Source organism: Microcaecilia unicolor, chromosome 7 (assembly GCF_901765095.1).
Source record: "Microcaecilia unicolor chromosome 7, aMicUni1.1, whole genome shotgun sequence".
Lineage (NCBI taxonomy): Eukaryota > Metazoa > Chordata > Amphibia > Gymnophiona > Siphonopidae > Microcaecilia > Microcaecilia unicolor.
The window spans coordinates 113,916,687-113,939,485 of record NC_044037.1 but is presented as its reverse complement, the minus strand read 5'-3'; the positions used below and the strand labels follow the sequence as shown (position 1 = coordinate 113,939,485).

At 42.2% G+C, this 22,799-nt stretch overlaps 1 protein-coding gene across 7 annotated transcripts in view; it reads right to left on the bottom strand.

Moving 5' to 3' along the window:
* Nucleotides 1–310: 310 nt before the first annotated feature.
* RNF112 (ring finger protein 112) overlaps nt 311–22,799 on the bottom strand; it is a 196,990-nt gene continuing 174,501 nt past the window's right edge. For all 7 annotated transcript variants that reach the window (XM_030210178.1, XM_030210177.1, XM_030210176.1 and 4 more), the window contains 3 exons: nt 15,989–16,039; nt 5,745–5,819; nt 311–1,178 (listed from right to left, as the gene is read on the bottom strand). In XM_030210178.1, coding sequence (XP_030066038.1) covers nt 786–1,178; nt 5,745–5,819; nt 15,989–16,039 — 519 coding nt within the window. In that variant the 3' untranslated portion in view covers nt 311–785. The remainder of the gene's footprint in view (nt 1,179–5,744; nt 5,820–15,988; nt 16,040–22,799) is intronic.

The following is a 22,799-nucleotide window of genomic DNA, read 5'->3' as shown; positions in this document are numbered from 1 at the left end:
CGTTCCTGACGAGCACTTGGACGTTTTTTTTTTCCCCAATTTTTTTTTGGGGGGGTTAAATTTATAGAAGTTTTTAGAGCTGAATAAACCCCGCGCAGCCCCAACGAGAGGTACAGACCTCCCGTTAGATTTTCTACGGTTAGGCAATCGGAAAACGGAAGTGCATCTCATTACAATACGATTTATACACATTATAATACTAATTTGCTCATCTGCATTCCGTTTTCGTTAGCTGCTACCGTGATAAGACAATACCCTTTTGTGCATGTCCTGGTTTACTACGTGCACGTTAAACTGGCTAGAACCAGTTTAAAACCCACGTTAATGGCTCGTTAAGTTTAGTGCATCTGGCCCTAAGTCCTGTTCTAAAGTTTCTATTGGAGCTAGGAAAATGTGAATCAGCCTATGCTATCACTCCATTTCCCTGCTTGCCTCTCTCTCTCTTCAGCAGTTACCATCTCTGTTTATTTATATAGTCTGCATCTGGAAATTAGATCTACTATAAACTAGTGATATGAATATAAACAATGAAAAGGATTAAATTTTATTTCTTACAGGATACACAATACAAATATATATGTACTATAAAAATTATTTTGAATTTATTAAGAGTTGAGGAAAAGGTCATGTCGGGGGGGAGATTTTGACATAAGAAATTAGGAACAAATATACCCAAAATGTATAAAGGAAAATTGCCTTTGAGCAGTTTTTGTGCACTATGCAAAGCAGAAAGCTTTAATAGTGACCAGGACACTGAAAAGTAAGGATGTGTGTAGCACCTCCACTCAATCTTTCCTTTTGTCAAATATCTGGGACCGGATGATAGCCCCGAGGCTAGACCCAGCAACAATACTGGCCATGCCCCCAACCATGGCAGCTACAGGGAATGGAATAGCTGTGAGGGAGAGGGCTGGGGCTGCCACTGCAACCCCCAGAATGCCTGCTACACTGGCCAGCAGTGTCCGACGGCGTTTACAGGCGTATCCATTGGTAACTCCTCCTATCTCTTCCTCTGCTTCCTTTAGCATCTCCTGCAGGAGGTGCTGCTTCTGACTCTCATCTCCCTGTAGGTGGAAGGCACTATCCTCCAACAACTGTAGGAGTTGGCAGTATAGCTCATTTGTCAGTGTCTCAGAACGCAACTGAACAATCTTCAGGAAGGAGCGTGATTGTAAATCCTATGGAGGACAAAAGTGAAGAAAATGATTAGAGAGAAACTGCAAAAGGTTATAGAAAAAGACTTAATTAACCCCTTGAGGTTCTGGACTCCATTTGATTAAGTGTATCTGAAAATAATTTATGCAAATATTTACACCATAAAAAGGGAATTTCTGGCAGCTAGTTTTGCTGTTTTGGAACAACCAAAATGTATAAGTGTGAAATCAAAATATTCTAAAACGAACAGGAAGCTCTGCTCCTCCACCTCTGACCCAGCCTAAAAAAAGTTAATCACTCACCTAACTACACTGCTTTTAATTGTCTCCGTAAGGCTACCCCGAATAAATTTACTGAGAGAAGTAGTAAGTCCTGGCAACATTTCTTTTACCCTCACAGGAAGCAATTCTATAACTGGACTCCCCGTTTTAGGTGCCCAATGCCATGCAGTTTGAGGATCCGGGTGCCCAGATTCTATTATAGAATACTAGTGTACCTCAGCTTCACCAGCCACAGACCTGATGTAACTGCAGTCATAAAAATACAGCAAAGGCATATGTAATGTACAGTATTCTGCATGGGTGTAGTTTGTTTCATTTGGGGGGGGGGGGTGAGGCAAAGGGTGTGGCTTGACACATTAGCATATCATTTGCATACAGACATCTCATATATATTGTTATTCAAAACACACACCAGACTAAAATATGAATATGAAGACAGCATATCAAAATGGTAGAAAAAGATGTTAACTGAAATGAGCCAGCACCATGGGAAATTTCTCTCATTATGCCCCCTCTCACAGTCACATAAATTAGCAAGGGGAGAGTGCACTTTCCCTTTCCTCTTACCTAGGCCTGACATCATCACTCACCCATTTTCTCCTCCAAATCCCAGCTCTCTCTCCCTTTCTCCTTCCTTACTAGCATTTCCCCATACTATGCACATGGATAGAAAAACATAGCCCCACAAAAAAGGCAGACCTTTTTTCCTCGGGCCATACAAAGGCAGCACTTTTTCCTCTTCCCCCACCCCCTACAAGCAGCACTTTTATTCTAGCCCTTTGTCCCCAGAGGCAACAATTACCCCCCCCCCCAGGCATAATGTTTTTCCTCTTGGCCCCCTCCACTGACAGAACTTACCCCCAAGGGCAATTCAGCAATCTGCAGCCTGAAGCAAGGGATGAGATGGCACCCTCCAAGGCACCCAAAAGAGGGGCCCCCCTGAAAACTCTGATCAGAAAAGAGGGCAAGGAGCTCCTCTCACATTAAATACTAGTTAGGCAGTTGCCCCAAGAAAAAAACACCCCAAAAAGAATACTATATATATATTCAAGCAATACAAAAAAAAAACCTGCCAACTTTGGTTATAAATCAATATTTTTGTCTGGTGAGTTGCATTTTCTAGAGCAACTCTTTTCAGATGGGCGATTGTCCTAAGCTCATCTACAAACTCAGTATGCTCTCCCTGCTACAGACTTTTTTCTGTATATCCATCTTCATCACTGTCTTATGACTGGACTCTATAAATCAGTGACCACCTGAGAGAAGATTCCACTTGAGATTTTATGTTAACAATCAGATTTTACAAGAGAACTAATTTCCAGCTTATAAAAAATTATTAGACAATATACATTTGTCAAACTGCCTTATATGTTGGCTTGGAAAAATGATTTGGGCGTAACTTTCACAAATAAAGACTGGACTAAGATTATTAAGTCTACTAACTCTTTCCGTATCAGCTTTGCTTAAAGACAATGGATTAAAGTTACTTATGCATTGGTATACAACACCATCCTTTTTGTTTAAAAGAGGTCTCTTATTTGACTTGCACTGTTGGCGTCGATGTGGGAAGATCTCTACTGAATCAGGGGTCAGCTTGTCCAGTTGTAACAGTGTTTTGGTCCTTGGTTCATCAGGAAGTTAAGACCATAACTGGACTAAACAATGTATTTACTAAGCAATTGTGTCTTAAAAGTTTTATTCAGGAGCTATTCCAGTGGATTTTGAGTGGTGCATCATTTTGAAATGTTGCATATATGCAGCTAGATTTGCTATTGCAGCAAATTGGAAAACTTCATATCCCTTATGCAACACTGCTTGGCAATGGAGGCATCTATGTGTATTACAGATGGAACGATTTGACAGCCCTATGGAAACTGGAACTGGCTCTTTTAGACAATAAGGTCTGGTAAACTGGTGCAAATTGGTCTAGCGGATTTGCTCTGGCTTTGAATGGGGGTGGGGGAAGTAGGGAGTATGAATGGGGATGAATGAGAGTATTTGTATTCTCTTGTTATTTTGTTCTTGCACTGGTTTAAACATTTAATAAATATCAAGTTTTTAAAAAAAGTATGATCAGCCCACATCAATGGAGAGAGAACCAAGAAAGTTTAAGAATAATCAATCCTTGATAAAAAGAAAGTAATATTCTTAAACTTAATCCCCTTCTTCTACAAATGAATTAATCACTCCCTCTAGAGTTCCCTAGCAAAAATGTCTCCAATTGCATAGATTCCTCAAAAATATACTGCTTGTTCTTGTGACCCGCTTTGATTCTTATACTGAAATGGGCGGGATATAAATGTTGGATTAGATTGGATTGGACATTTACAAGTAAACTTAACACAAAAGGAAGCGCCAATAGCCAACACTAGTGGTTTTAATGTCAAGAAAGCCTTCCTCCTAATTTGCATTGCATGAGCAGCATCTGGAAAAGAATACAAAAATAGGCTTCCAAGATATTAAATTCATCTTTCTCAGACACAAATGTTACTAGAAGGGTAGTCCTGTCAGCAATTAAATCTTCAAAATCCTCCAAACATTTGGTCAAATCTAAACTGTCGGGTAATCCAGCCTACACTGTCTCATCTGAAATCTGGACAAATTTAGATATATAAAAAAGTTTTGTAATCACAATCTGGTCAGCATGTGAGAATGTCAAAATATCTTTAAACTTCACAGTAGAGAATGACACAGGGACAACGTTTGTCCCCGTCTCTGCTCTATCCCCATGAGCGCTGTCCCCATCCCATCCCTGTGAGCTGTTTGATCCCATTTGCACAAGCTTCGAACAGTTATGATTTTATATTTAAATAATTTTATTAAAATATATAAAGAAACAATATCGATACAACTGTCATTTTATAAATCACAAATACAGGAAAAGGCTCAAAGCACCTGTCTCCCCTCCCCCCTCATAATCCCCTCCACTATTGGGAAAACTGAACAAGTCAAATTACCAAAGAATGCTACATAGAAAATTCATGCTAACAGAATACCTCGGTCACACACATATTCCTATGGGTATCTCTAGAATTAGCATGCGCTAAAAAGTTTGCATACCTACAGCTCGGCTTAGGGGGCCCCCAAAATGATAAACATATACTAAACCAAAGCCCCAAGAAGCCACATCAAAGAAAGAAATGCATTTCCTCCTATAATACATAAAGATCACACATGTCAGGGATGGTGTTAGGAAAGTACAACTAGAACAACTGCCCCCTGGCCAGAGAGAGTCCTAAGCTTGCTGTCTGTTTAGGGGTTGAGAAGGAGAGAGGGAAGGAAGGGGAAGGGAGGAATTCCACTTACCAGGGGGGAAAGAGAAGACTACTTGAATATAAACCCTTGGTTTATATTTGAGTTAACATATTTCTCCCTTTTTTTGGCTTTATATGTGAGTATATATGGTAATAAAGACACCTCTTGTGGAGGATATGCTCTCACTGCTATTCTCAAATTCACTACCATAATCACTGGAATAGGCAGTGAGACCTACGATAATATAGGCGCCACAAATGAACTAACTTTAGCTACTGTCTCATTAACTGCAGAAGAACTGGTGATTCCAATAAAGGGAGCAGAAGCAGATGGTGGTACTGAGATAGTTTGTTCTGCTCAGCCTTTGCCTTTCTTTTCCCCGTCCTATTAAATTAGGCATGGAGAAAGTACTCAAGTCCCAAAGGAAATGAGTTATCAACACTCCTCAGCACTCTTTGGTGCTCCTCAAGGGGTACAACCTGCCCCATAGGTCAAGCCCCTTCAGGCATGCACATGCAGCTGCACGCTACCTTTTTAACAGTGATTATTTTTTATTCTCAAGATTTCCTCTTATGGCCTCCTCTCCAGCATCAAATTGGGTGATTTAAGTTCAAAGTCAGTTGCAAAGTCATGGAATAAGAAAGGAGTTATAAGGAGATAAAGACAAATTTTCGATAAGGCACTTAATTTGTAATTCACATATGTTTCAGCTTGCATGAACCAAAATATCCCAAATGATTTGCAACCATGCCTCTCAAACTTCCTCCAGAATGCTTCTTTTAAATGTGGTAAAAAGTAAAAGTATGTGGGTTATAAAAGTATACTGAGTACTACTTATATACAGGTTTAGTCGTAAAACCTGTATAACTTTTTTTTTCTTTAATTTACCTACACAGATCTTTACAATCTTTGAGAAATTCCCCTACAGCAACATGTGCCAAGGTCATAAATGTACACAGAGTTAGTGGAAGAGTCAGAAATCATAATGACAGCATAGGGAAATAAAGCGATTTATGTTTATTTTTCAATCCTTTATGCTGAAATCTCACTCACCTGTTCCTTAAGGAGGTCTCTGTAATTTTTCCTGAACATCTCTCTCACCTTGTGGTTGTGGATAGCGATACCCATCTGTAAGCAGAGAATAAGAATTAAGAGAGGGTTTTTCCTTATTCTAGTCTGGGTACTGATGTTCAAAGTTTGGGACTAAATAGCGCAGACCCCATCACGCAAGAACAGTGCAGAAACCTCTCTCTCCAATGCTCAAAAGAAATGGTATTCAAATTATATGTGCACTATGAAACCAAAAGCAAGGGGGAGGAACATAAGCAAGGGGGAGGAACATGCCTGGCACATGCGAACAAGAGTTTCACAGTAAGCACAGCTGTTGTGCACTTGCCCAGGCAAGACCAGAACAGCAAGCACATGTTGGTGCTGTTCTTCTGCACCTTTAAATATAAGCGTTTCAAAAATAGTTTTTGCTTGAAAAGCTCCTATTTTTAAGAACAGAAGAACGGTGCCAATGTGTGCTTGCACTTTCTGTTTTGCTTGGATTTGCACACACTTGTTTCTTACTATACAGGCTTCACGGACTTCCTTCCACTTGTAAAAGAAGACAAAACCAGCAGTTTAAAGTGAGAAGTTCTAAGGAAATGCTCTCTTTAAAACCTTAGATGCCATCCCGAGCTGGCAGTAAGTTTCCAGCATTAAGGGCAGCATTTGTTTCTGCGTTGTTCTCTAAGCATTGGGAAGGAATATGAAATGACCTTATTAAAATCCGTTTTATATTAAAATACAATTTGTGGCAATTTTTGACACGCATGTTGATTCCCCCGCATTAGAGCCCTTTGTATATTCTGCACACATTAGCATGCATGCTAGTCTGGCACTAATTGCCTCTAACACTGGCATTAGATGTTGAGCATTGGCCCCCTGTTTCCAATCTTATCCCGTTCCTCAAGGATGCTCTAATTTTCACACTCCTTCTTAAGTAGAGGAGTGTGGTAGCCGTGTTAGTCCACTCTTAAGGTTATCAATAGAAATCAAACAAAATAAAACATGGAAAAGAAAATAAGATGATACCTTTTTTATTGGACATAACTTAATACATTTCTTGATTAGCTTTCGAAGGTTGCCCTTCTTCCTCAGATCGGAAATAAGCAAATGTGCTAGCTGACAGTGTATATAAGTGAAAACATTCAAGCATTACTATGACAGTCTGACAGGGTGGGAGGAGGGGGGTGGGTAGGAAGTATGCATGGGGACATCAAAGCATATCATTGATATTCTAACAGGATGGGTGTGGATAGGTGAGGGGAGGGTGATCAACAGAGACATACAGCTTTATGGTTTATAATGGGCTAGGAACCCCAGATCCTTGTTTAACACCCAACAGAAAGGACTTAACAAGGATCTGGGGTTCCTAGCCCATTATAAACCATAAAGCTGTATGTCTCTGTTGATCACCCTCCCCTCACCTATCCACACCCATCCTGTTAGAATATCAATGATATGCTTTGATGTCCCCATGCATACTTCCTACCCACCCCCCTCCTCCCACCCTGTCAGACTGTCATAGTAATGCTTGAATGTTTTCACTTATATACACTGTCAGCTAGCACATTTGCTTATTTCCGATCTGAGGAAGAAGGGCAACCTTCGAAAGCTAATCAAGAAATGTATTAAGTTATGTCCAATAAAAAAGGTATCATCTTATTTTCTTTTCCATGTTTTATTTTGTTTGATTTCTATTGATAACACACTCCTTCTCAAACTCATTTGTCTTCTCAGGATAAGCAGCAGAGACAGGAATTGAACTCAAGCAGGTTTTCACCCAGTCAATATAAGGACTGATTTCACATGATTATTTGAAGATGTTTTGCAAAATCTTCTCCCCCCACCCCCAGTAAAAGACTAGTCATTTAAGGATCAATGTGTAGCTTTGGAGGATCACATGATGTGTTGAGGGGAGCAGAGGTAGAAAGCTCGCCTCTTAGGCCTCGCCCCTCCCTCCGCTGCTAACGATCGATGGAATAAGAAACTTTACCACAAATTCTACGAGGGAGGCAAGAAGAGTGCATGGACCACTTCGTCACTCATCTGGAATCGACAATGCCAGTGAAAAGTGCAAAAAAGGAAGCGGACAGGCCCCGCGCAATAGAACCAAAAATGGCGGCGAGTCCCACACCCGCGGCGCCCACGTCAATGTTTTCAGCATCGCAACTGCAGCAGCTAATGGAGGCAGTAAGGTTGGCCCTAGATCTGCAACTTCAACAGTTATCGAGCCAGCTGACCTCCGTGGAGTCATTGTTAGAAGACATGACAAGGCGCATGGGAGAGCTGGAACAGAGGGTGTTGGCAATGGAGGACGAGGGGGCCGGAACAGCAGTGCAGTTAAAGGAATTGAAACTCCTGACCCAAAAGCAAATGCAGCAGACTGATGACCTAGAGAACCAGTCGAGGAGAGAAAATTTGAGAATAGTCGGTATACCAGAGACCACACTAAAGCATCTGCTACCAAGCGTGCTGGAAAAATGGCTGAATGAATTCACCCTCTCTGATGGAGTGGAACCTTTGTGCCTTGAGCGGGAACACCGAGTGGGCCGGAAGGCAGGGAATAACCAGAGACCCAGAGTAGTAATGCTCAAGGTGCACAACTTCGTGCACAAGGTGGAAATCCTCAGAGGGGTGCGCTTGAAGTGAGATTCCCTGAAATTTGAAGGCTCGCCAGTAAAAATATTTCAAGATTTTTCTTTCGCTTTGCAAGAGCGAAGGCGGGCTTTCGGGCCGATTTGCAAAACGCTAGCAGAGGCAAAGCACAGATTCATGGTGGTCTATCCTGCCACATTGCAAATCCACCATCAGGACAAAAGGCACACGTTCCAAGAACCACAAGAAGCGCAAGGATGGCTAACTGAAACCCTAAAATTATAATAGATGGATTAACCAGAAATAACAATGATATGGAACACAGACATTGATCAGAAAGAACTTTGGCAGTGTGACCACCTGATACAAGGTACCTGGTGGGACTAAAATCTTTTGAGAACAGTTGGGTAGTGGGGGGAGGGGAGGCCAAACATCATTGATTCCTATTTTTCTTCTTTTTCAAGTGAATACAGGGAGTTTAAGATGGGGGAGGGAGAGGGATGGGAGGGGAAGAGAGAAGTAAGGGAACAGCAGCAAGAGTGGAGTCCGCCCCTAGGGACTAGATCCCGGAAGCTATATGGGAATTCATTAGGATCAAAGTTTGTAAATGATCACAGAAGAACATGTTATGGAACCTTAGGTGGGGCTGGGCGCCTGAGGTGTGGCAACAAGAGAGCAGAGCAAGGAGAAAAACTTTATAATATGATTAAACATTAGAACCACACGGTTTGCTACTTGGAACGTGGGAAGGATAGCGACCCCAATAAAGAGAGCAAAAATTCTAGCAGCCCTCAAAAGACACAAGGTAGACATAGGATGTCTCCAGGAGACTAGAGGAGCATCTGAAGTTAAAGAGACAGTGGGTGGGGGAGGTATACGCATCCTCTTCAGGGGACCACAAAAGCGGGGTAGCATTACTGATTCGAAGGACATGGCAACAAAATCAGAGCTAGTGCACGCAGACTCACAGGGTCGTTATGTACTGGTACGGATGTGGATACAACAGAGTGATTTCCTGGTCTTGGGCTTATATGGGCCAAAAACATACAATAAAAAATTTTACTCAAAATTAGTACAGCTATGCCTTCCACACAAAACCCCGCACCTTCTGGTGTTGGGAGATTTTAATTTGGTTGCTGATCCTCAAGGGGACTGCTCAAACCCCAGAGTAGCACACAAAGGAGGGCCGAGATCGCACACATTATCCTTTTTTCAGCGCTCACTCAATCTGGTGGACGCGTGGCACTGCTTACATCCAGAGGAGCGCGATTATACCCATCTTTCCCGCGCCCACTCTCGAATAGACTATATACTAGTAGTGCAATCAGCATTTCCCTGGGTGGCTGCGTCAGAGATTGGCCCGGGGGAGATTTCGGACCACTCTATGGTGTGGATAGACTTGGAATCACCTAATTTTTATCAGCAAAAGAGGGGTTGGCGGTTTCCAACGTATCTTGCTCAGAATAGAGAGTTTCAAGATTTTATAAGACAGAAATGGGAAGACTATGTCCACCACAATGGGGAGCATAAGGACCAGCCAGGGTTATTTTGGAACGCTGCTAAAGCGGTCCTGTGGGTTGAGGTCATAGCGTTTGTGCATACAAGAAACAAAAAACACACCATAGCGATACTGAGATTAGAGCACAGCCTAAAGAAAGCCAAAACCCAATATATTAAATACCCATCATCCGAAACTAAAGAGCAGGTGCGAGCCATACAAGTGACTCTCAACTCATTGCTACACGAACGCACCAGCAGATCCTTGGCGTATCAGACATTTAAGTTACATAGATTTGGTAACAGACCAGGAACAATGATGACGAGATTGATTAATGCTTGGGGATCCCGTAAACCCATAGTTACGCTTAAGGATGAGACTGGACAGTTGCAGAACAAAAGCGAGAAAGTGGCGGAGATCTTTACTAAGACTCTTCGCAGGACCCACTGTAGAAATTCAGAAGTTCTTGGACCGAGCCAGGCTCCCGCGACTGACAGAGAAGGAAGCAGCAGACCTCGAAGAACCCTTAAATGTAAAAGAAATACAAGCAGTAGTTAAGTCCTTATCAGCGGGGTCCGCGCGGGGTCCAGACGGGTACACTGGGGAATTTTATAGAATGCTGCCCAGCTCCTTTTACCCTTCGATATGTAAATATTTTGATCAGGTCATTAGGGAGGGCCAGTTTTCCCCAGCACGCAAACACAACTTTGATATCGCTGATTTTGAAGCCTGGACGCCCAGAAAATCAAGCAGATTCTTATAGACCCATTTCCCTTCTAAACGTAGACCTCAAAATCTTGGCTAAGGCATTGGCCAACCGCCTAGCCACGATATTGCCTAGACTAGTGGGGGAGGAACAAGAAGGCTTTAAGTCTAGACAAGCAGCAAAGAACATTCGTAGACTATTGCTGGCCATGGCAAAAAGCCAGTTGACAGAGACCCCAACCTCGCTTTACTCCCTAGATGCAGAAAAAGCTTTCGATCAGGTAGGGTGGGAGTACCTATTCGCAGTATTGAGACACATGAGATTTGGTGGTAGATTCTATAGAGCAACAGAGGCATTATACACAGGTCCGTCTGCGGCGGTGCTGGTGAATGGGATATGAGCTCAACCATTCAAGATCATGTGGGGAACCAGACAGGGTTGGCCCTTTGTCACCAGCTTTGTTTATATTATCGCTAGAGCCTTTACTGCGAGTACTAAAACATGCAGAGGGGATTCCAGGGGTGCAAGTGGGGGAAGCCACAATCAAAGCCCTTGCCTTTGCAGATGATCTAATGGTAGTCACAACACAGCCTTATATTTCCTTAGACCAAGTACTTAAGTTGATACAGGAGTTTGGACAGATCTCTGGGTTTACCCTAAATATACGAAAATCATTAGCATTGGAAGTATACCCAGATAGAACTCAAACTGGGGCTGGAGACAATCTTATAGCCCGGGCGGGCGACAAGATTAAATACCTGGGAACCCAAATAACACAAGATACCACAAAGACCAACCAATGTGAATATACACAAACCCTCCACTTATATTCAGAACAATCTAACAATATCTGCTTGTTTATTCAAATATTATGTTCTATCTTATTTCTATTGCCCAAGATCTTTCTATAACACTAAATGTCCATTTTCTAATATATTTCCATCACTCATGATGTATTGTAAGCCACATTGAGCCTGCAAAGAGGTGGGAAAATGTGGGATACAAATGCAATAAATAAATAAATATGACTAAACTTTACCCTGAGAATGTAGAGCCCCTGCTAGAAACAACATATCTTAGACTGCGAATGTGGGAGAACTACCCTTTGTCGCTCATGGGTCGAATTGCACTATACAGCATAATGATAGTGCCGAAGTGGCTATACATATTCCAGACTCTGCCACTTTTCCTCAGACAGGAATATTAAACAAGCACTTACAAAGGTTCCTTTGGAGAGGGCGACAAGCACGCATACCACTGTCAACTCTACAAATACCTCGAGAGCTTGGAGGATTGGGCCTTTTAAGCATACGGTTTCTTACTGTGGCCAGTGGAATGCAACACATCTCAGACTGGTATCGGGCCACATCAGAGTTCTCAGACACGGAGATGGAAACAGCGCTAACACAGGGAATCCACTTCAGCTTTTTGTTACATATCGGAGGAAGCAAAATCCCTAAAATCCTAGAAAAGTCATATACAGTGGGGGAAATAAGTATTTGATCCCTTGCTGATTTTGTAAGTGTGCCCACTGACAAAGACATGAGCAGCCCATAATTGAAGGGTAGGTTATTGGTAACAGTGAGAGATAGCACATCACAAATTAAATCCGAAAATCACATTGTGGAAAGTATATGAATTTATTTGCATTCTGCAGAGGGAAATAAGTATTTGATCCCCCACCAACCAGTAAGAGATCTGGCCCCTACAGACCAGGTAGATGCTCCAAATCAACTCGTTACCTGCATGACAGACAGCTGTCGGCAATGGTCACCTGTATGAAAGACACCTGTCCACAGACTCAGTGAATCAGTCAGACTCTAACCTCTACAAAATGGCCAAGAGCAAGGAGCTGTCTAAGGATGTCAGGGACAAGATCATACACCTGCACAAGGCTGGAATGGGCTACAAAACCATCAGTAAGACGCTGGGCGAGAAGGAGACAACTGTTGGTGCCATAGTAAGAAAATGGAAGAAGTACAAAATGACTGTCAATCGACAAAGATCTGGGGCTCCACGCAAAATCTCACCTCGTGGGGTATCCTTGATCATGAGGAAGGTTAGAAATCAGCCTACAACTACAAGGGGGGAACTTGTCAATGATCTCAAGGCAGCTGGGACCACTGTCACCACGAAAACCATTGGTAACACATTACGACATAACGGATTGCAATCCTGCAGTGCCCGCAAGGTCCCCCTGCTCCGGAAGGCACATGTGACGGCCCGTCTGAAGTTTGCCAGTGAACACCTGGATGATGCCGAGAGTGATTGGGAGAAGGTGCTGTGGTCAGATGAGACAAAAATTGAGCTCTTTGGCATGAACTCAACTCGCCGTGTTTGGAGGAAGAGAAATGCTGCCTATGACCCAAAGAACACCGTCCCCACTGTCAAGCATGGAGGTGGAAATGTTATGTTTTGGGGGTGTTTCTCTCCTAAGGGCACAGGACTACTTCACCGCATCAATGGGAGAATGGATGGGGCCATGTACCGTACAATTCTGAGTGACAACCTCCTTCCCTCCGCCAGGGCCTTAAAAATGGGTCGTGGCTGGGTCTTCCAGCACGACAATGACCCAAAACATACAGCCAAGGCAACAAAGGAGTGGCTCAGGAAGAAGCACATTAGGGTCATGGAGTGGCCTAGCCAGTCACCAGACCTTAATCCCATTGAAAACTTATGGAGGGAGCTGAAGCTGCGAGTTGCCAAGCGACAGCCCAGAACTCTTAATGATTTAGAGATGATCTGCAAAGAGGAGTGGACCAAAATTCCTCCTGACATGTGTGCAAACCTCATCATCAACTACAGAAGACGTCTGACCGCTGTGCTTGCCAACAAGGGTTTTGCCACCAAGTATTAGGTCTTGTTTGCCAGAGGGATCAAATACTTATTTCCCTCTGCAGAATGCAAATAAATTCATATACTTTCCACAATGTGATTTTCCGGATTTAATTTGTGATGTGCTATCTCTCACTGTTACCAATAACCTACCCTTCAATTATGGGCTGCTCATGTCTTTGTCAGTGGGCACACTTACAAAATCAGCAAGGGATCAAATACTTATTTCCCCCACTGTATCCTCACCACAGCCAAAGCAGTGTGGCAGTGGACTTGCAGATACCAAACTTTTTTCCAGGAAAGTTACTCCTTTTATAGCAATCTGTGATAACCCTCAGTTCCTGCCGGGACTCATATACCAAGCTTTTAGAGAAATGGTCTCAAATATCTCTTCCAAGCTTTGACAGAGGAGAGGCAGATAAGGACGTTTGAAGAACTCAAAATCCAGTTCTCTCTCAAGCCAGAGGATTATTTTCATTATATGCAACTCAGGCACTATATGCGCAGTTTGCTATGGGAATGCCTAACAGAAGACTTACAGGAGGAACGTCAGCCTATTCGTTGCAGTCTCAAAATAAGGTTACATTGACGATGCATCATAGACATATAAGAGACTTAATAACAGAGATAGATTTCAATGCTTTGGCTCAAGTGTAGAGTACAGATTTGGACACTCCAGTGTTGCCGCATCTACTAAAGGAATATATCCTATTAATTAAGAGGTCATCGAAAACGATCACCTACTGTGAAATGGAATACAATTTTGTACTGAGGTCGCATGTTTCTCCACGAAGAGTGTTCCATATGGGGGTTTCTCCTGATGGTGCTTGCCCTAAGTGTGAGGCGAAGGGAGCGCTTTTGGGCCATATGTTTTGGGCTTGTCCAGCAATCCAACGGCTTTGGAAGCTTCTGGTGCAAGCTACATCAAGTATGTGGGACACGACATGGAAGTGCGGCCCACTAATGCTGTTTGGGTGTGCGACATTGATACAGCCCGTTCCTGCATGACTCACGGGTTTCACTCGCAGAGCAACTGAGATAGCCAAAAAACTAATTCTTAAGGAGAGGATTACAAATAAAGCACCAACTATACAGCAGTGGTGTAGCTGCATGATAGACTATATGAGATTTGAGAGGAGAGTGGCGGACTACAAGCAAGACTTGCGATACACTGTGATAGAGTCACATCCAGGATAGTTGGGTTAAGGCAGTTTCAGTCTGAAATACAAGTCCCAGAAGGCACTGCAGGCAAGGAGCCAGGGGGTGAGATGAAGAACCCGGACTGGACTCCTAGCTGCAATAGGGGAAGATATGGGTGTAAGCTGGCAGGACATGTAGATTGGCTGCCACTAGGGGGAAAGAGAGATAGGAAACCCTGTGTGCAGGAGCTCATCATTAGTCTAATGCTTAACTCAGCTGATATGGGTGTGGGGGAAGCTAATTGAAGGAGAATGATTGGTTGTGGTAGCAGAAGCCAGGAATTGATTAGGCAGGTGGGAAGGAGTCCCAGAGAAGAGAGAAGCAGAAGGACAGAAGAGGGTAGAGTGAAGCAGATGCAGGGTGAAATCCCTTGGGTGTGAGAAAGTCCCAAAAGTATTTGCAGGCTGAAAACCCTTGGGTAATTGAGATCTCTAAAGTATTGAATCTACCAGTGAAGCCAATGTAAAGGGGAATCCCTTGGGGTATGAGAAATCCCTAAAGTATGGAACCCCTCCTGAAGGTAAAGAGAGTAGAAGGTAGAAACTGCTGCTTTGTGATTTAACTGTGATGATGAACTGAATGAACTGCTTCTATTTGGAATTGAACTACTGTTTATTGTGCACTGGATAAAGAGCCCAGACTAGAGTTTACTGGGAGGCTGTATTGAATCCTGGTATGTGCTAGACTACTGCTTAAAGGGGACTATTTGCCACACACTTTCAGGTGGCTTATATGTGCTTAAGATTGACGGTGAATGCTGCTGTTGGAACTGTGTATCAGGTCTACTAGAAACCTGCATGGAATAAAGTCCTTAGGACTGAAGTTGCTGGTGAACATTTATTTCTTGACTGTACTGGGAGCCTGTGGCTGGAGGAGATTGTTCTATCCTTGGCTGCACCTAGAGGTACCTGGTTACAACACAGAGAAAGATTTCTATCGAATATGGACTCCATTTTGGCAGACAATACCCCTAGGGGGTAGGGGTTGCATCTTAAATATGTGACCGAAGGAGTGGAAAGACACATTATGAGTGACTGGTAAAGCATACCAAAAAGGGGGGGGGGGGGGGGGGAGTAGGGTTTGTTGAGGGATACGGTGGGAAGGGAGGGGTTTTGAAATACTTGTTGTTCTTAGATAAATAATGATTAAGGATGGGGGTTGCAAGAATTTGAGAGATTAAGAATAGTAAAATGTTGTACTAGAGAATGAAGAGATCATAGACTAGACATAGATTAGGATCTGAGTGAGTGAGAACATGTTAGATACAGATTGTTGTAAAAGAGATAAAGAAATATGTATCTCAAAGTATGTGTAAATTGCTAATACTGAGAACACAATCAATAAACAAATTTAAAAATAAAAACCTCAATGTGTAGCTTTACATAAAGATAATGGAAGTGGGTGCAAAGTTACCTCCGAAGGACTGGAAAATTCATAGCCCATCTTCAGAATCTTTATGAATATCTAGTGGAGGAATCAGATGAGACAATCAGATTACGCAATTTGGTAAGCAACACATCTAAGATTACAGATTGTTTCTCTACCATTTTCAGCACATCACAGAAAAACAAATGTTCTACTGTAGAATTGGCACTATGAGTCGAAATTGATTCAATGGCACTTCATGATCATCATCACGAGTGGAGGAGTAGCCCACTAGTTACTGCAGTGGGCTGAGAACCTGGGGAACTGGGCTCAATTCCCACTACAGCTTCTTGTAATCCTGGGCATATTGCTTAACCCTCTACTGTCTCAGGTACACAACTTAGATTATGAGTCCAACAGGGACAGAAGTACCTACATATAACGCATGTAAAACACTTGGTTGTAGCACAGAAAGGTAGTATTATCAAATCCTTTACTCTTCCCTTAAAATGGTTTCTCTAAAATACTGGGGCATTTAATTTAAAGAGGAATTATCATCAACATTCTCTTTCAATCTTTAAGTCCTTTATTAGTTGACTTGGAATCTTTCAAATTTTTATTTTACTTTTTAGTGTATTTAAATTGTGCTTATCTGCTCAACAAGATAATTTTAATGACATTTCCTGTTTTTCTGTGCAAATTGCTAACCTGCACAAAATTTCACAATAGACACATTGATGCTAAAAAACAATATAGGACACTAACTCAAATAGTGTGCATTACTTGGGCAAGTGAGGGGTAGTTTTATAACAGAACGTCTATAGGAAAAGTCCAATAAGATGCCTCTGTATTCTTATGTAACCCCTGGCCTCCTATGGTACCCCATGCCAGCTTATGCTTAGAGGAGGTAGGTTGGAAGACACATTCAGATATAGGAGTGTGAATAGTACTTTATTTTCAAATCTGTTTTCAGCTCAAATTTAGAGGGGTTGAGCGAACTGCTTGTTGTGCCATCCCCTAGCAGAACTTTGGGTTTTCTGAAAACACTGAAATTTAAGTTTTCCATCACTGAAGTGCATTCGCTTCAAAACTATTATTGAGAATTCCTTTTTCTTTGCAGGAATGAGACTATGGAATATGTTACCACCAGATCTAAAGCACATATCCTCCTACTTCTCCTTCAGGAAGGCCTTGAAGACTTATCTGTTTGACAAATAAATAGGTATTATGTTAACAGTTTCAGACCACCCGTGCAACTGATTTCTTCTTCCTATTATCACTTCTCGAAATGTCACATCGCTCTAAAGAGCTTCACTTTCCTTAATGTAAACTGCTATGAATTCTTTATAGAAAACGAGTGGTATGTAAAACTCCAATAGAATAGAATAGAATAGGCAACGCTTCTTCCCTTACCTGGAAAAGCAGGGCTCTAGGACACTGATCCACTGGAGCAAGATAGATAGGTATAACAGGTTGCTCAAAGGATTTCTCTGTCAGTTTCATATAAAAATTAACCAGAGAGGCAAGTGTATATTTCACAACATTAACTTTACTGAAAGGTACTGGGGTTTAACTTTAAAAAAAGGAGCAATAAGGCATTTATACAAGAGAAAAAAAAGAAAGCTAGCAAAGGGTAAGGTAAATAGTACATTCTTTTAAATAGCAAATGTTACTGCAAGACCTAGTATTTCAGTGAGTTAGTTGTCAGACTGCTAAGCCTGACAAAGAATGTGTTACTCGAGATAAGTCCGGTTCAATAATAATACAGCACGTTGATGGGGTCCAGTTGGAGCTCTCACAGCTGTCAGATAGGACTCCAAACACCAGGTATAATAACCCTCTCAGTGTTGTACAATAATACAGCACGTTGATGGGGTCCAGTTGGAGCTCTCACAGCTGTCAGATAGGACTCCAAACACCAGGTATAATAACCCTCTCAGTGTTGTACATAAGTAATGCCACACTGGGAAAAGACAAAAGGTCCATCGAGCCCAGCATCCTGTCCATGACAGCGCCCAATCCAGGCCAAGGGCACCTGGCAAGCTTCCCAAACCTACAAACATTCTATACATGTTATTCCTGGAATTGTGGATTTTTCCCAAGTCCATTTAGTAATGGTTTATGGACTTGTCCTTTAGGAAACCATCTAACCCCTTTTTAAACTCTGCTATGCTAACCGCCTTCACCATGTTCTCTGACAACGAATTCCAGAGTTTAATTATGTGTTGTGAAGAAACATTTTCTCTTTTTTTTTTTAAACTTACTACACTGTAGTTCCATCGCATGCCCCCTAGTCCTAGTATTTTTGGAAAGCGTGAACAGACACTTCACATCCACCTGTTCCACTCCACTCAATATTTTATATACCTCTATCATGTCTCCCCTCAGCCGTCTCTTCTCCAAGCTGAAAAGCCCTAGCCTCCTTAGTCTTTCTTCATAGGGAAGTCGTCCCATCCCCGCTATCATTTTAGTCGCCCTTCGCTGCACCTTTTCCAATTCTACTATATATCTTTCTTGAGATGCGGCGACCAGAATTGAACACAGTACTCAAGGTGCGGTCGCACCATGGAGCGATACAACAGCACTATAACATCCTCGCACCTGTTTTCCATACCTTTCCTAATAATACCCAACATTCTATTCGCTTTCCTAGCTGCAGCAGCACACTGCGCAGAAGGTTTCAGTGTATTATCGACGACGACACTCAGATCCCTTTCTTGGTCCGTAACTCCTAACGTGGAACCTTGCATGACATAGCTATAATTTGGGTTCTTTTTCCCCACATGCATCACCTTACACTCGCTCATATTAAACGTCATCTGCCATCTACCCACCTAGTCTCCCAGTCTCGTAAGGTCCTTCTGTAATTTTTCACAATCCTGTCGTGAGTTAACGACTTTGAATAACTTTGTGTCATCAGCAAATTTAATTACCTTGCTAGTTACTCCCATCTCTAAATCATTTATAAATATGTTAAAAAGCAGCGGTCCTAGCACAGACCCCTGAGGAACCCTACTAACTACCCTTCTCCATTGTGAATACTGCCCATTTAACCCCACTCTCTGTTTCCTATCCTTCAACCAGTTTTTAATCCACAATAGGACATTTCCTCCTATCCCATGACCCTCCAATTTCCTCTGTAGCCTTTCATGAGGTACCTTGTTGTATTATGGTTGGAATAGATATGTGCCCCCTTCCCCCCTATGTTTAAATTTAGGAGAGGATACTTTTTCCTTTCTTCTGGAGTAGTGAAATTCTCTCGTCTCCAAATAAAGTTTTTTGTTTGTTTCTTCCACTGTCTGCGACACACAGTAGCTAAAGCATGCAGTGGCTGTGTGTTTTCTTTTGGGCTGGTGAAGTCCAAATTATTTCTTGTTTTCTCAAGTATTGTGTGAGTTCCTGAAGCCGACTCTTCTCCCCAACTTGCACCTCTGCACTTCTCCAAACCCTTTTTTCTCTTCTGGCTGTTGCTCTAGACTGAGCTTCCAGAGTCTTTCAAAATAGTCAATGCTGTGCTCATATAGTGGAAGAAATCCAGGCAGGTACTTTCACTTTCATGGTGCTATACAGAGATCTGCATGGTGCTTTTTTACAAAAACACAAAGGGCTTCCAGATCCTGGTGAGTGCCATAGACCAATTCCTTTGCTTTCCTTTATAAAACAATCAGTCAAAGGAATGTCTGTATGAGCCCTTCCTCACACTTATAAAATAGTGTAACAGGCATTTAGGTTTTCACCCAGGCAGCCGCCTAGTCAAGATTCAGACATATGAGCACAACCCAGTACATAATATTTTATTTATGGGCTTGAGCCAGGACTGGAAAGAGTTCCAGGAGACTGAAAAGGGACACTTCCAACTTTTTCTCTCTCACCAGAAATGATGTAAACCACACCACTGTATCGCTCTGAACCACTTTACTTTACTTGATAGCATCAGAAAGTCAATGCAGATAGTACTAGATCAGCAGAGGAAGCGCTAATTATTTACAGCATTTACAGTCAGACTTTTCTTAAAATATTTTACTCCTCAGTGAGGACAGGGTGCTGTTACTTCTCTTCATCAAAGCACAGCAGAGAACTTCAGTACCACTAAAGATAAAATATTGGAACACACAGTCTTTGATGATCTCTCTTTTACACATAGACTCTGGGGCTGATGCAGACAGCTTACCACACTGTTAATGTGAGTTTAACCGGGGTTTACCACAGGATAACGATGCAGAAAGGGTTTCAGCATGAGTGTTAACTCGCAGAGAAACCCTGACTGCACACTGCATGTAAATACAGTGAATTTGCTATCCAGTGGCTTGCACAGTAAATGAAAAAAAAAAAGGTTTTGGCAATCTGGCTACCATGGGAAAAATTACATCAAGTCTGAGGCAGTGTAGGAGAGTTGGATAGAGAGTACAGGCTCCCATTTCCTTCTTTCCAACCCAACTACCCTGCCTCAGATACCTGCATTAGCCACCACCTCCCCTGACCTGATTTAAAAAAAAAAGGAGAAATTAGGTTTTATCTGATAATTTTCTTTCCATTAGTCCTTCACACTAATCCAGAACCTGTGGGATAGGTGTCCATCAACCAGCAGGTGTAGATTGAGAACTGAAAACAAAGCCAAGACATCTCTCTCTTGGCATGCAGTCCAGCTCCTCAGTATTTACTTAGACAAGCAGTAAGGAGAAACTCAGAATAAATACAACCTTAAACAACTTGCTAACCTAACACTAACCAGATGAGCAAACATGTGTGGACCTCTCATCTCTAGACAACTTGAAGAGAACAAGAGATATGCAGGAAGCACCATGAAATGAGAGTCGTTACCTGACCCCATTACTTTGCACTGACTAAACATCTCAGAAACCTTAGGTGGGCATCTGGAATAGTGGGAAGGATTCATGAAAAGAAAAATCATCATTTAAGATTTCATTTCTCCTTCTATTAAGTAGCTTCCCTCTATTCCCGAATCTGTGGGATCCTGGCATCTATGCCCTGAGGACCAAAGCCCTAAAACTAGCTTCAGAGAGCACTGCAACGTCCACCCTGTGGTGTTTGGCAAAAGTATGCAGCATCAACCACATTGCCACCTTGGAAATATCCACAGGAGACACTAAGGTAGTCTTGCACAGGATGTCACTGTAAGCCTCGTAGAATGAGCCCGCAAGGCCCAAGGAGCCTGCTTCCCACAAGAAAAAATAGCTGACGCAATAGTCTTCTTTAGCCATCTAGCAATTGTGGGCTTGGAATCCATGAGGCCAAGCCTCCATTTACCAAAAAGCACAGTCTATACGATTTGAAAAACTCATTTGTGACTTTCCAATATCTAATGAGGACTCTATGCACTGTTATTTTAGGAGATTTTAATGTCCATATAGATGAGAGCTTATCTGACCCTTTTATCAGGGATTTTTAAAAAAATTTCTATACAGTCCCTAGGCTGGAAGCAAACAGTTATTGAACCCACACCTATAAAGGGTCATATTCTAGATATGATCTTTGTTAACAAATTTTTATTACCTCTTTCACTCCCATCTTTTGGATATGTACGACCAGACTTTTGTTGAGCTTCTTTGTATCAGAGATCTGTAGACAACACTTGTATGGATAAAGGTTTAAACCTTATTTTCAAGGCAATCCAGATTGCTTCTGCCTTTTCCGAGGCTCCCCTGCATTTCAATTGCTTTAATATTGTTTCTCACACACGGAACTCCTCCTCCACCGTTTCAACTAACAATTTTCTGTTTTGATCCTTTTTTGTCAATGTTTTGGGGTGTCTTCACTGTTTCTGGTTTCTTCTCAGCTCCTTTTTATTTCAGCATCATTATGCTCTAAAGCAGCAAAAGAATTATGTAGGTTGTAGGGACAACAATTACCAGGATGGAATGTTTATAAAGCAGACTGTGCTTCACTATGCATAGACTAACCCACCACCTGGTGAGAAAGGTGACTGCCTCACAGTGATTCAGCCAAGTACCACTAGTAAAAATGTTCTCTAGGAGATGCAAGCAATGAGAAAACTAGAATCTGTGGTATTTCAAACTTTCATCTATGCAGATATCACAATCTTTATCCTTTTTAAACGTGTCCTTCAAGACATTATTCACAGGATTAAACAGGGTCTTAACTTGATGGGCCTCAGAATTTAAATTAAAGCTAAACAAAGATAAAACTAAATTCCTCACTTTGACCAATCCCTTTGACCAGAACTTACATAGAGGGGCATTTTCGAAAGGGACGTTTAAACTGCGATTTGGACATCCTTGCAAAACGGTAAAATCTAGGGGCGGGGAAACCCATATTTTTGAAATAAGATGGACGTCCATCTTTCGTTTTGAAAATACCGTCATTGACGTCAAAATCCTTAAATTTCACCATCCCTAGATCTGGATGTCCCTAGACATGGTCGTTTCTGATTTTCGGCGATTTTTGAAAACAAAGACATCCATGTCAGAACTGACCAAATGCAAGCCATTTGGTCGTGGGAGGAGCCAGCATTTGCAGTGCACTGGTCCCCCTGACATGCCAGGACACCAACCGGGCCACCCTAGGGGGCACTGCAGTGGACTTCATAAATTGCTCAGTTTGATTACTGTAATGCTATATATGCTGAGTTTAAGGAGAGTGTCCTCAAAAGATTACAAACGGCCCTGAATACAGCGGCTAGATTGATCCTTCAAGTTTCACGCTTTGAAAGGGCTACTTCAAAGTAGCTGCACTGGCTCCCCATTAAAGCTAGGGCAATCTTCAAGCTCTGTGCCCTAACTTTCCAAATAATATATGGCATAGCATCAGATTCTATGCAGCCTTTGACAGGGCTCCCTCAGTGTAATATTCACTTTGGCACTACAAATTTTCTCCAATT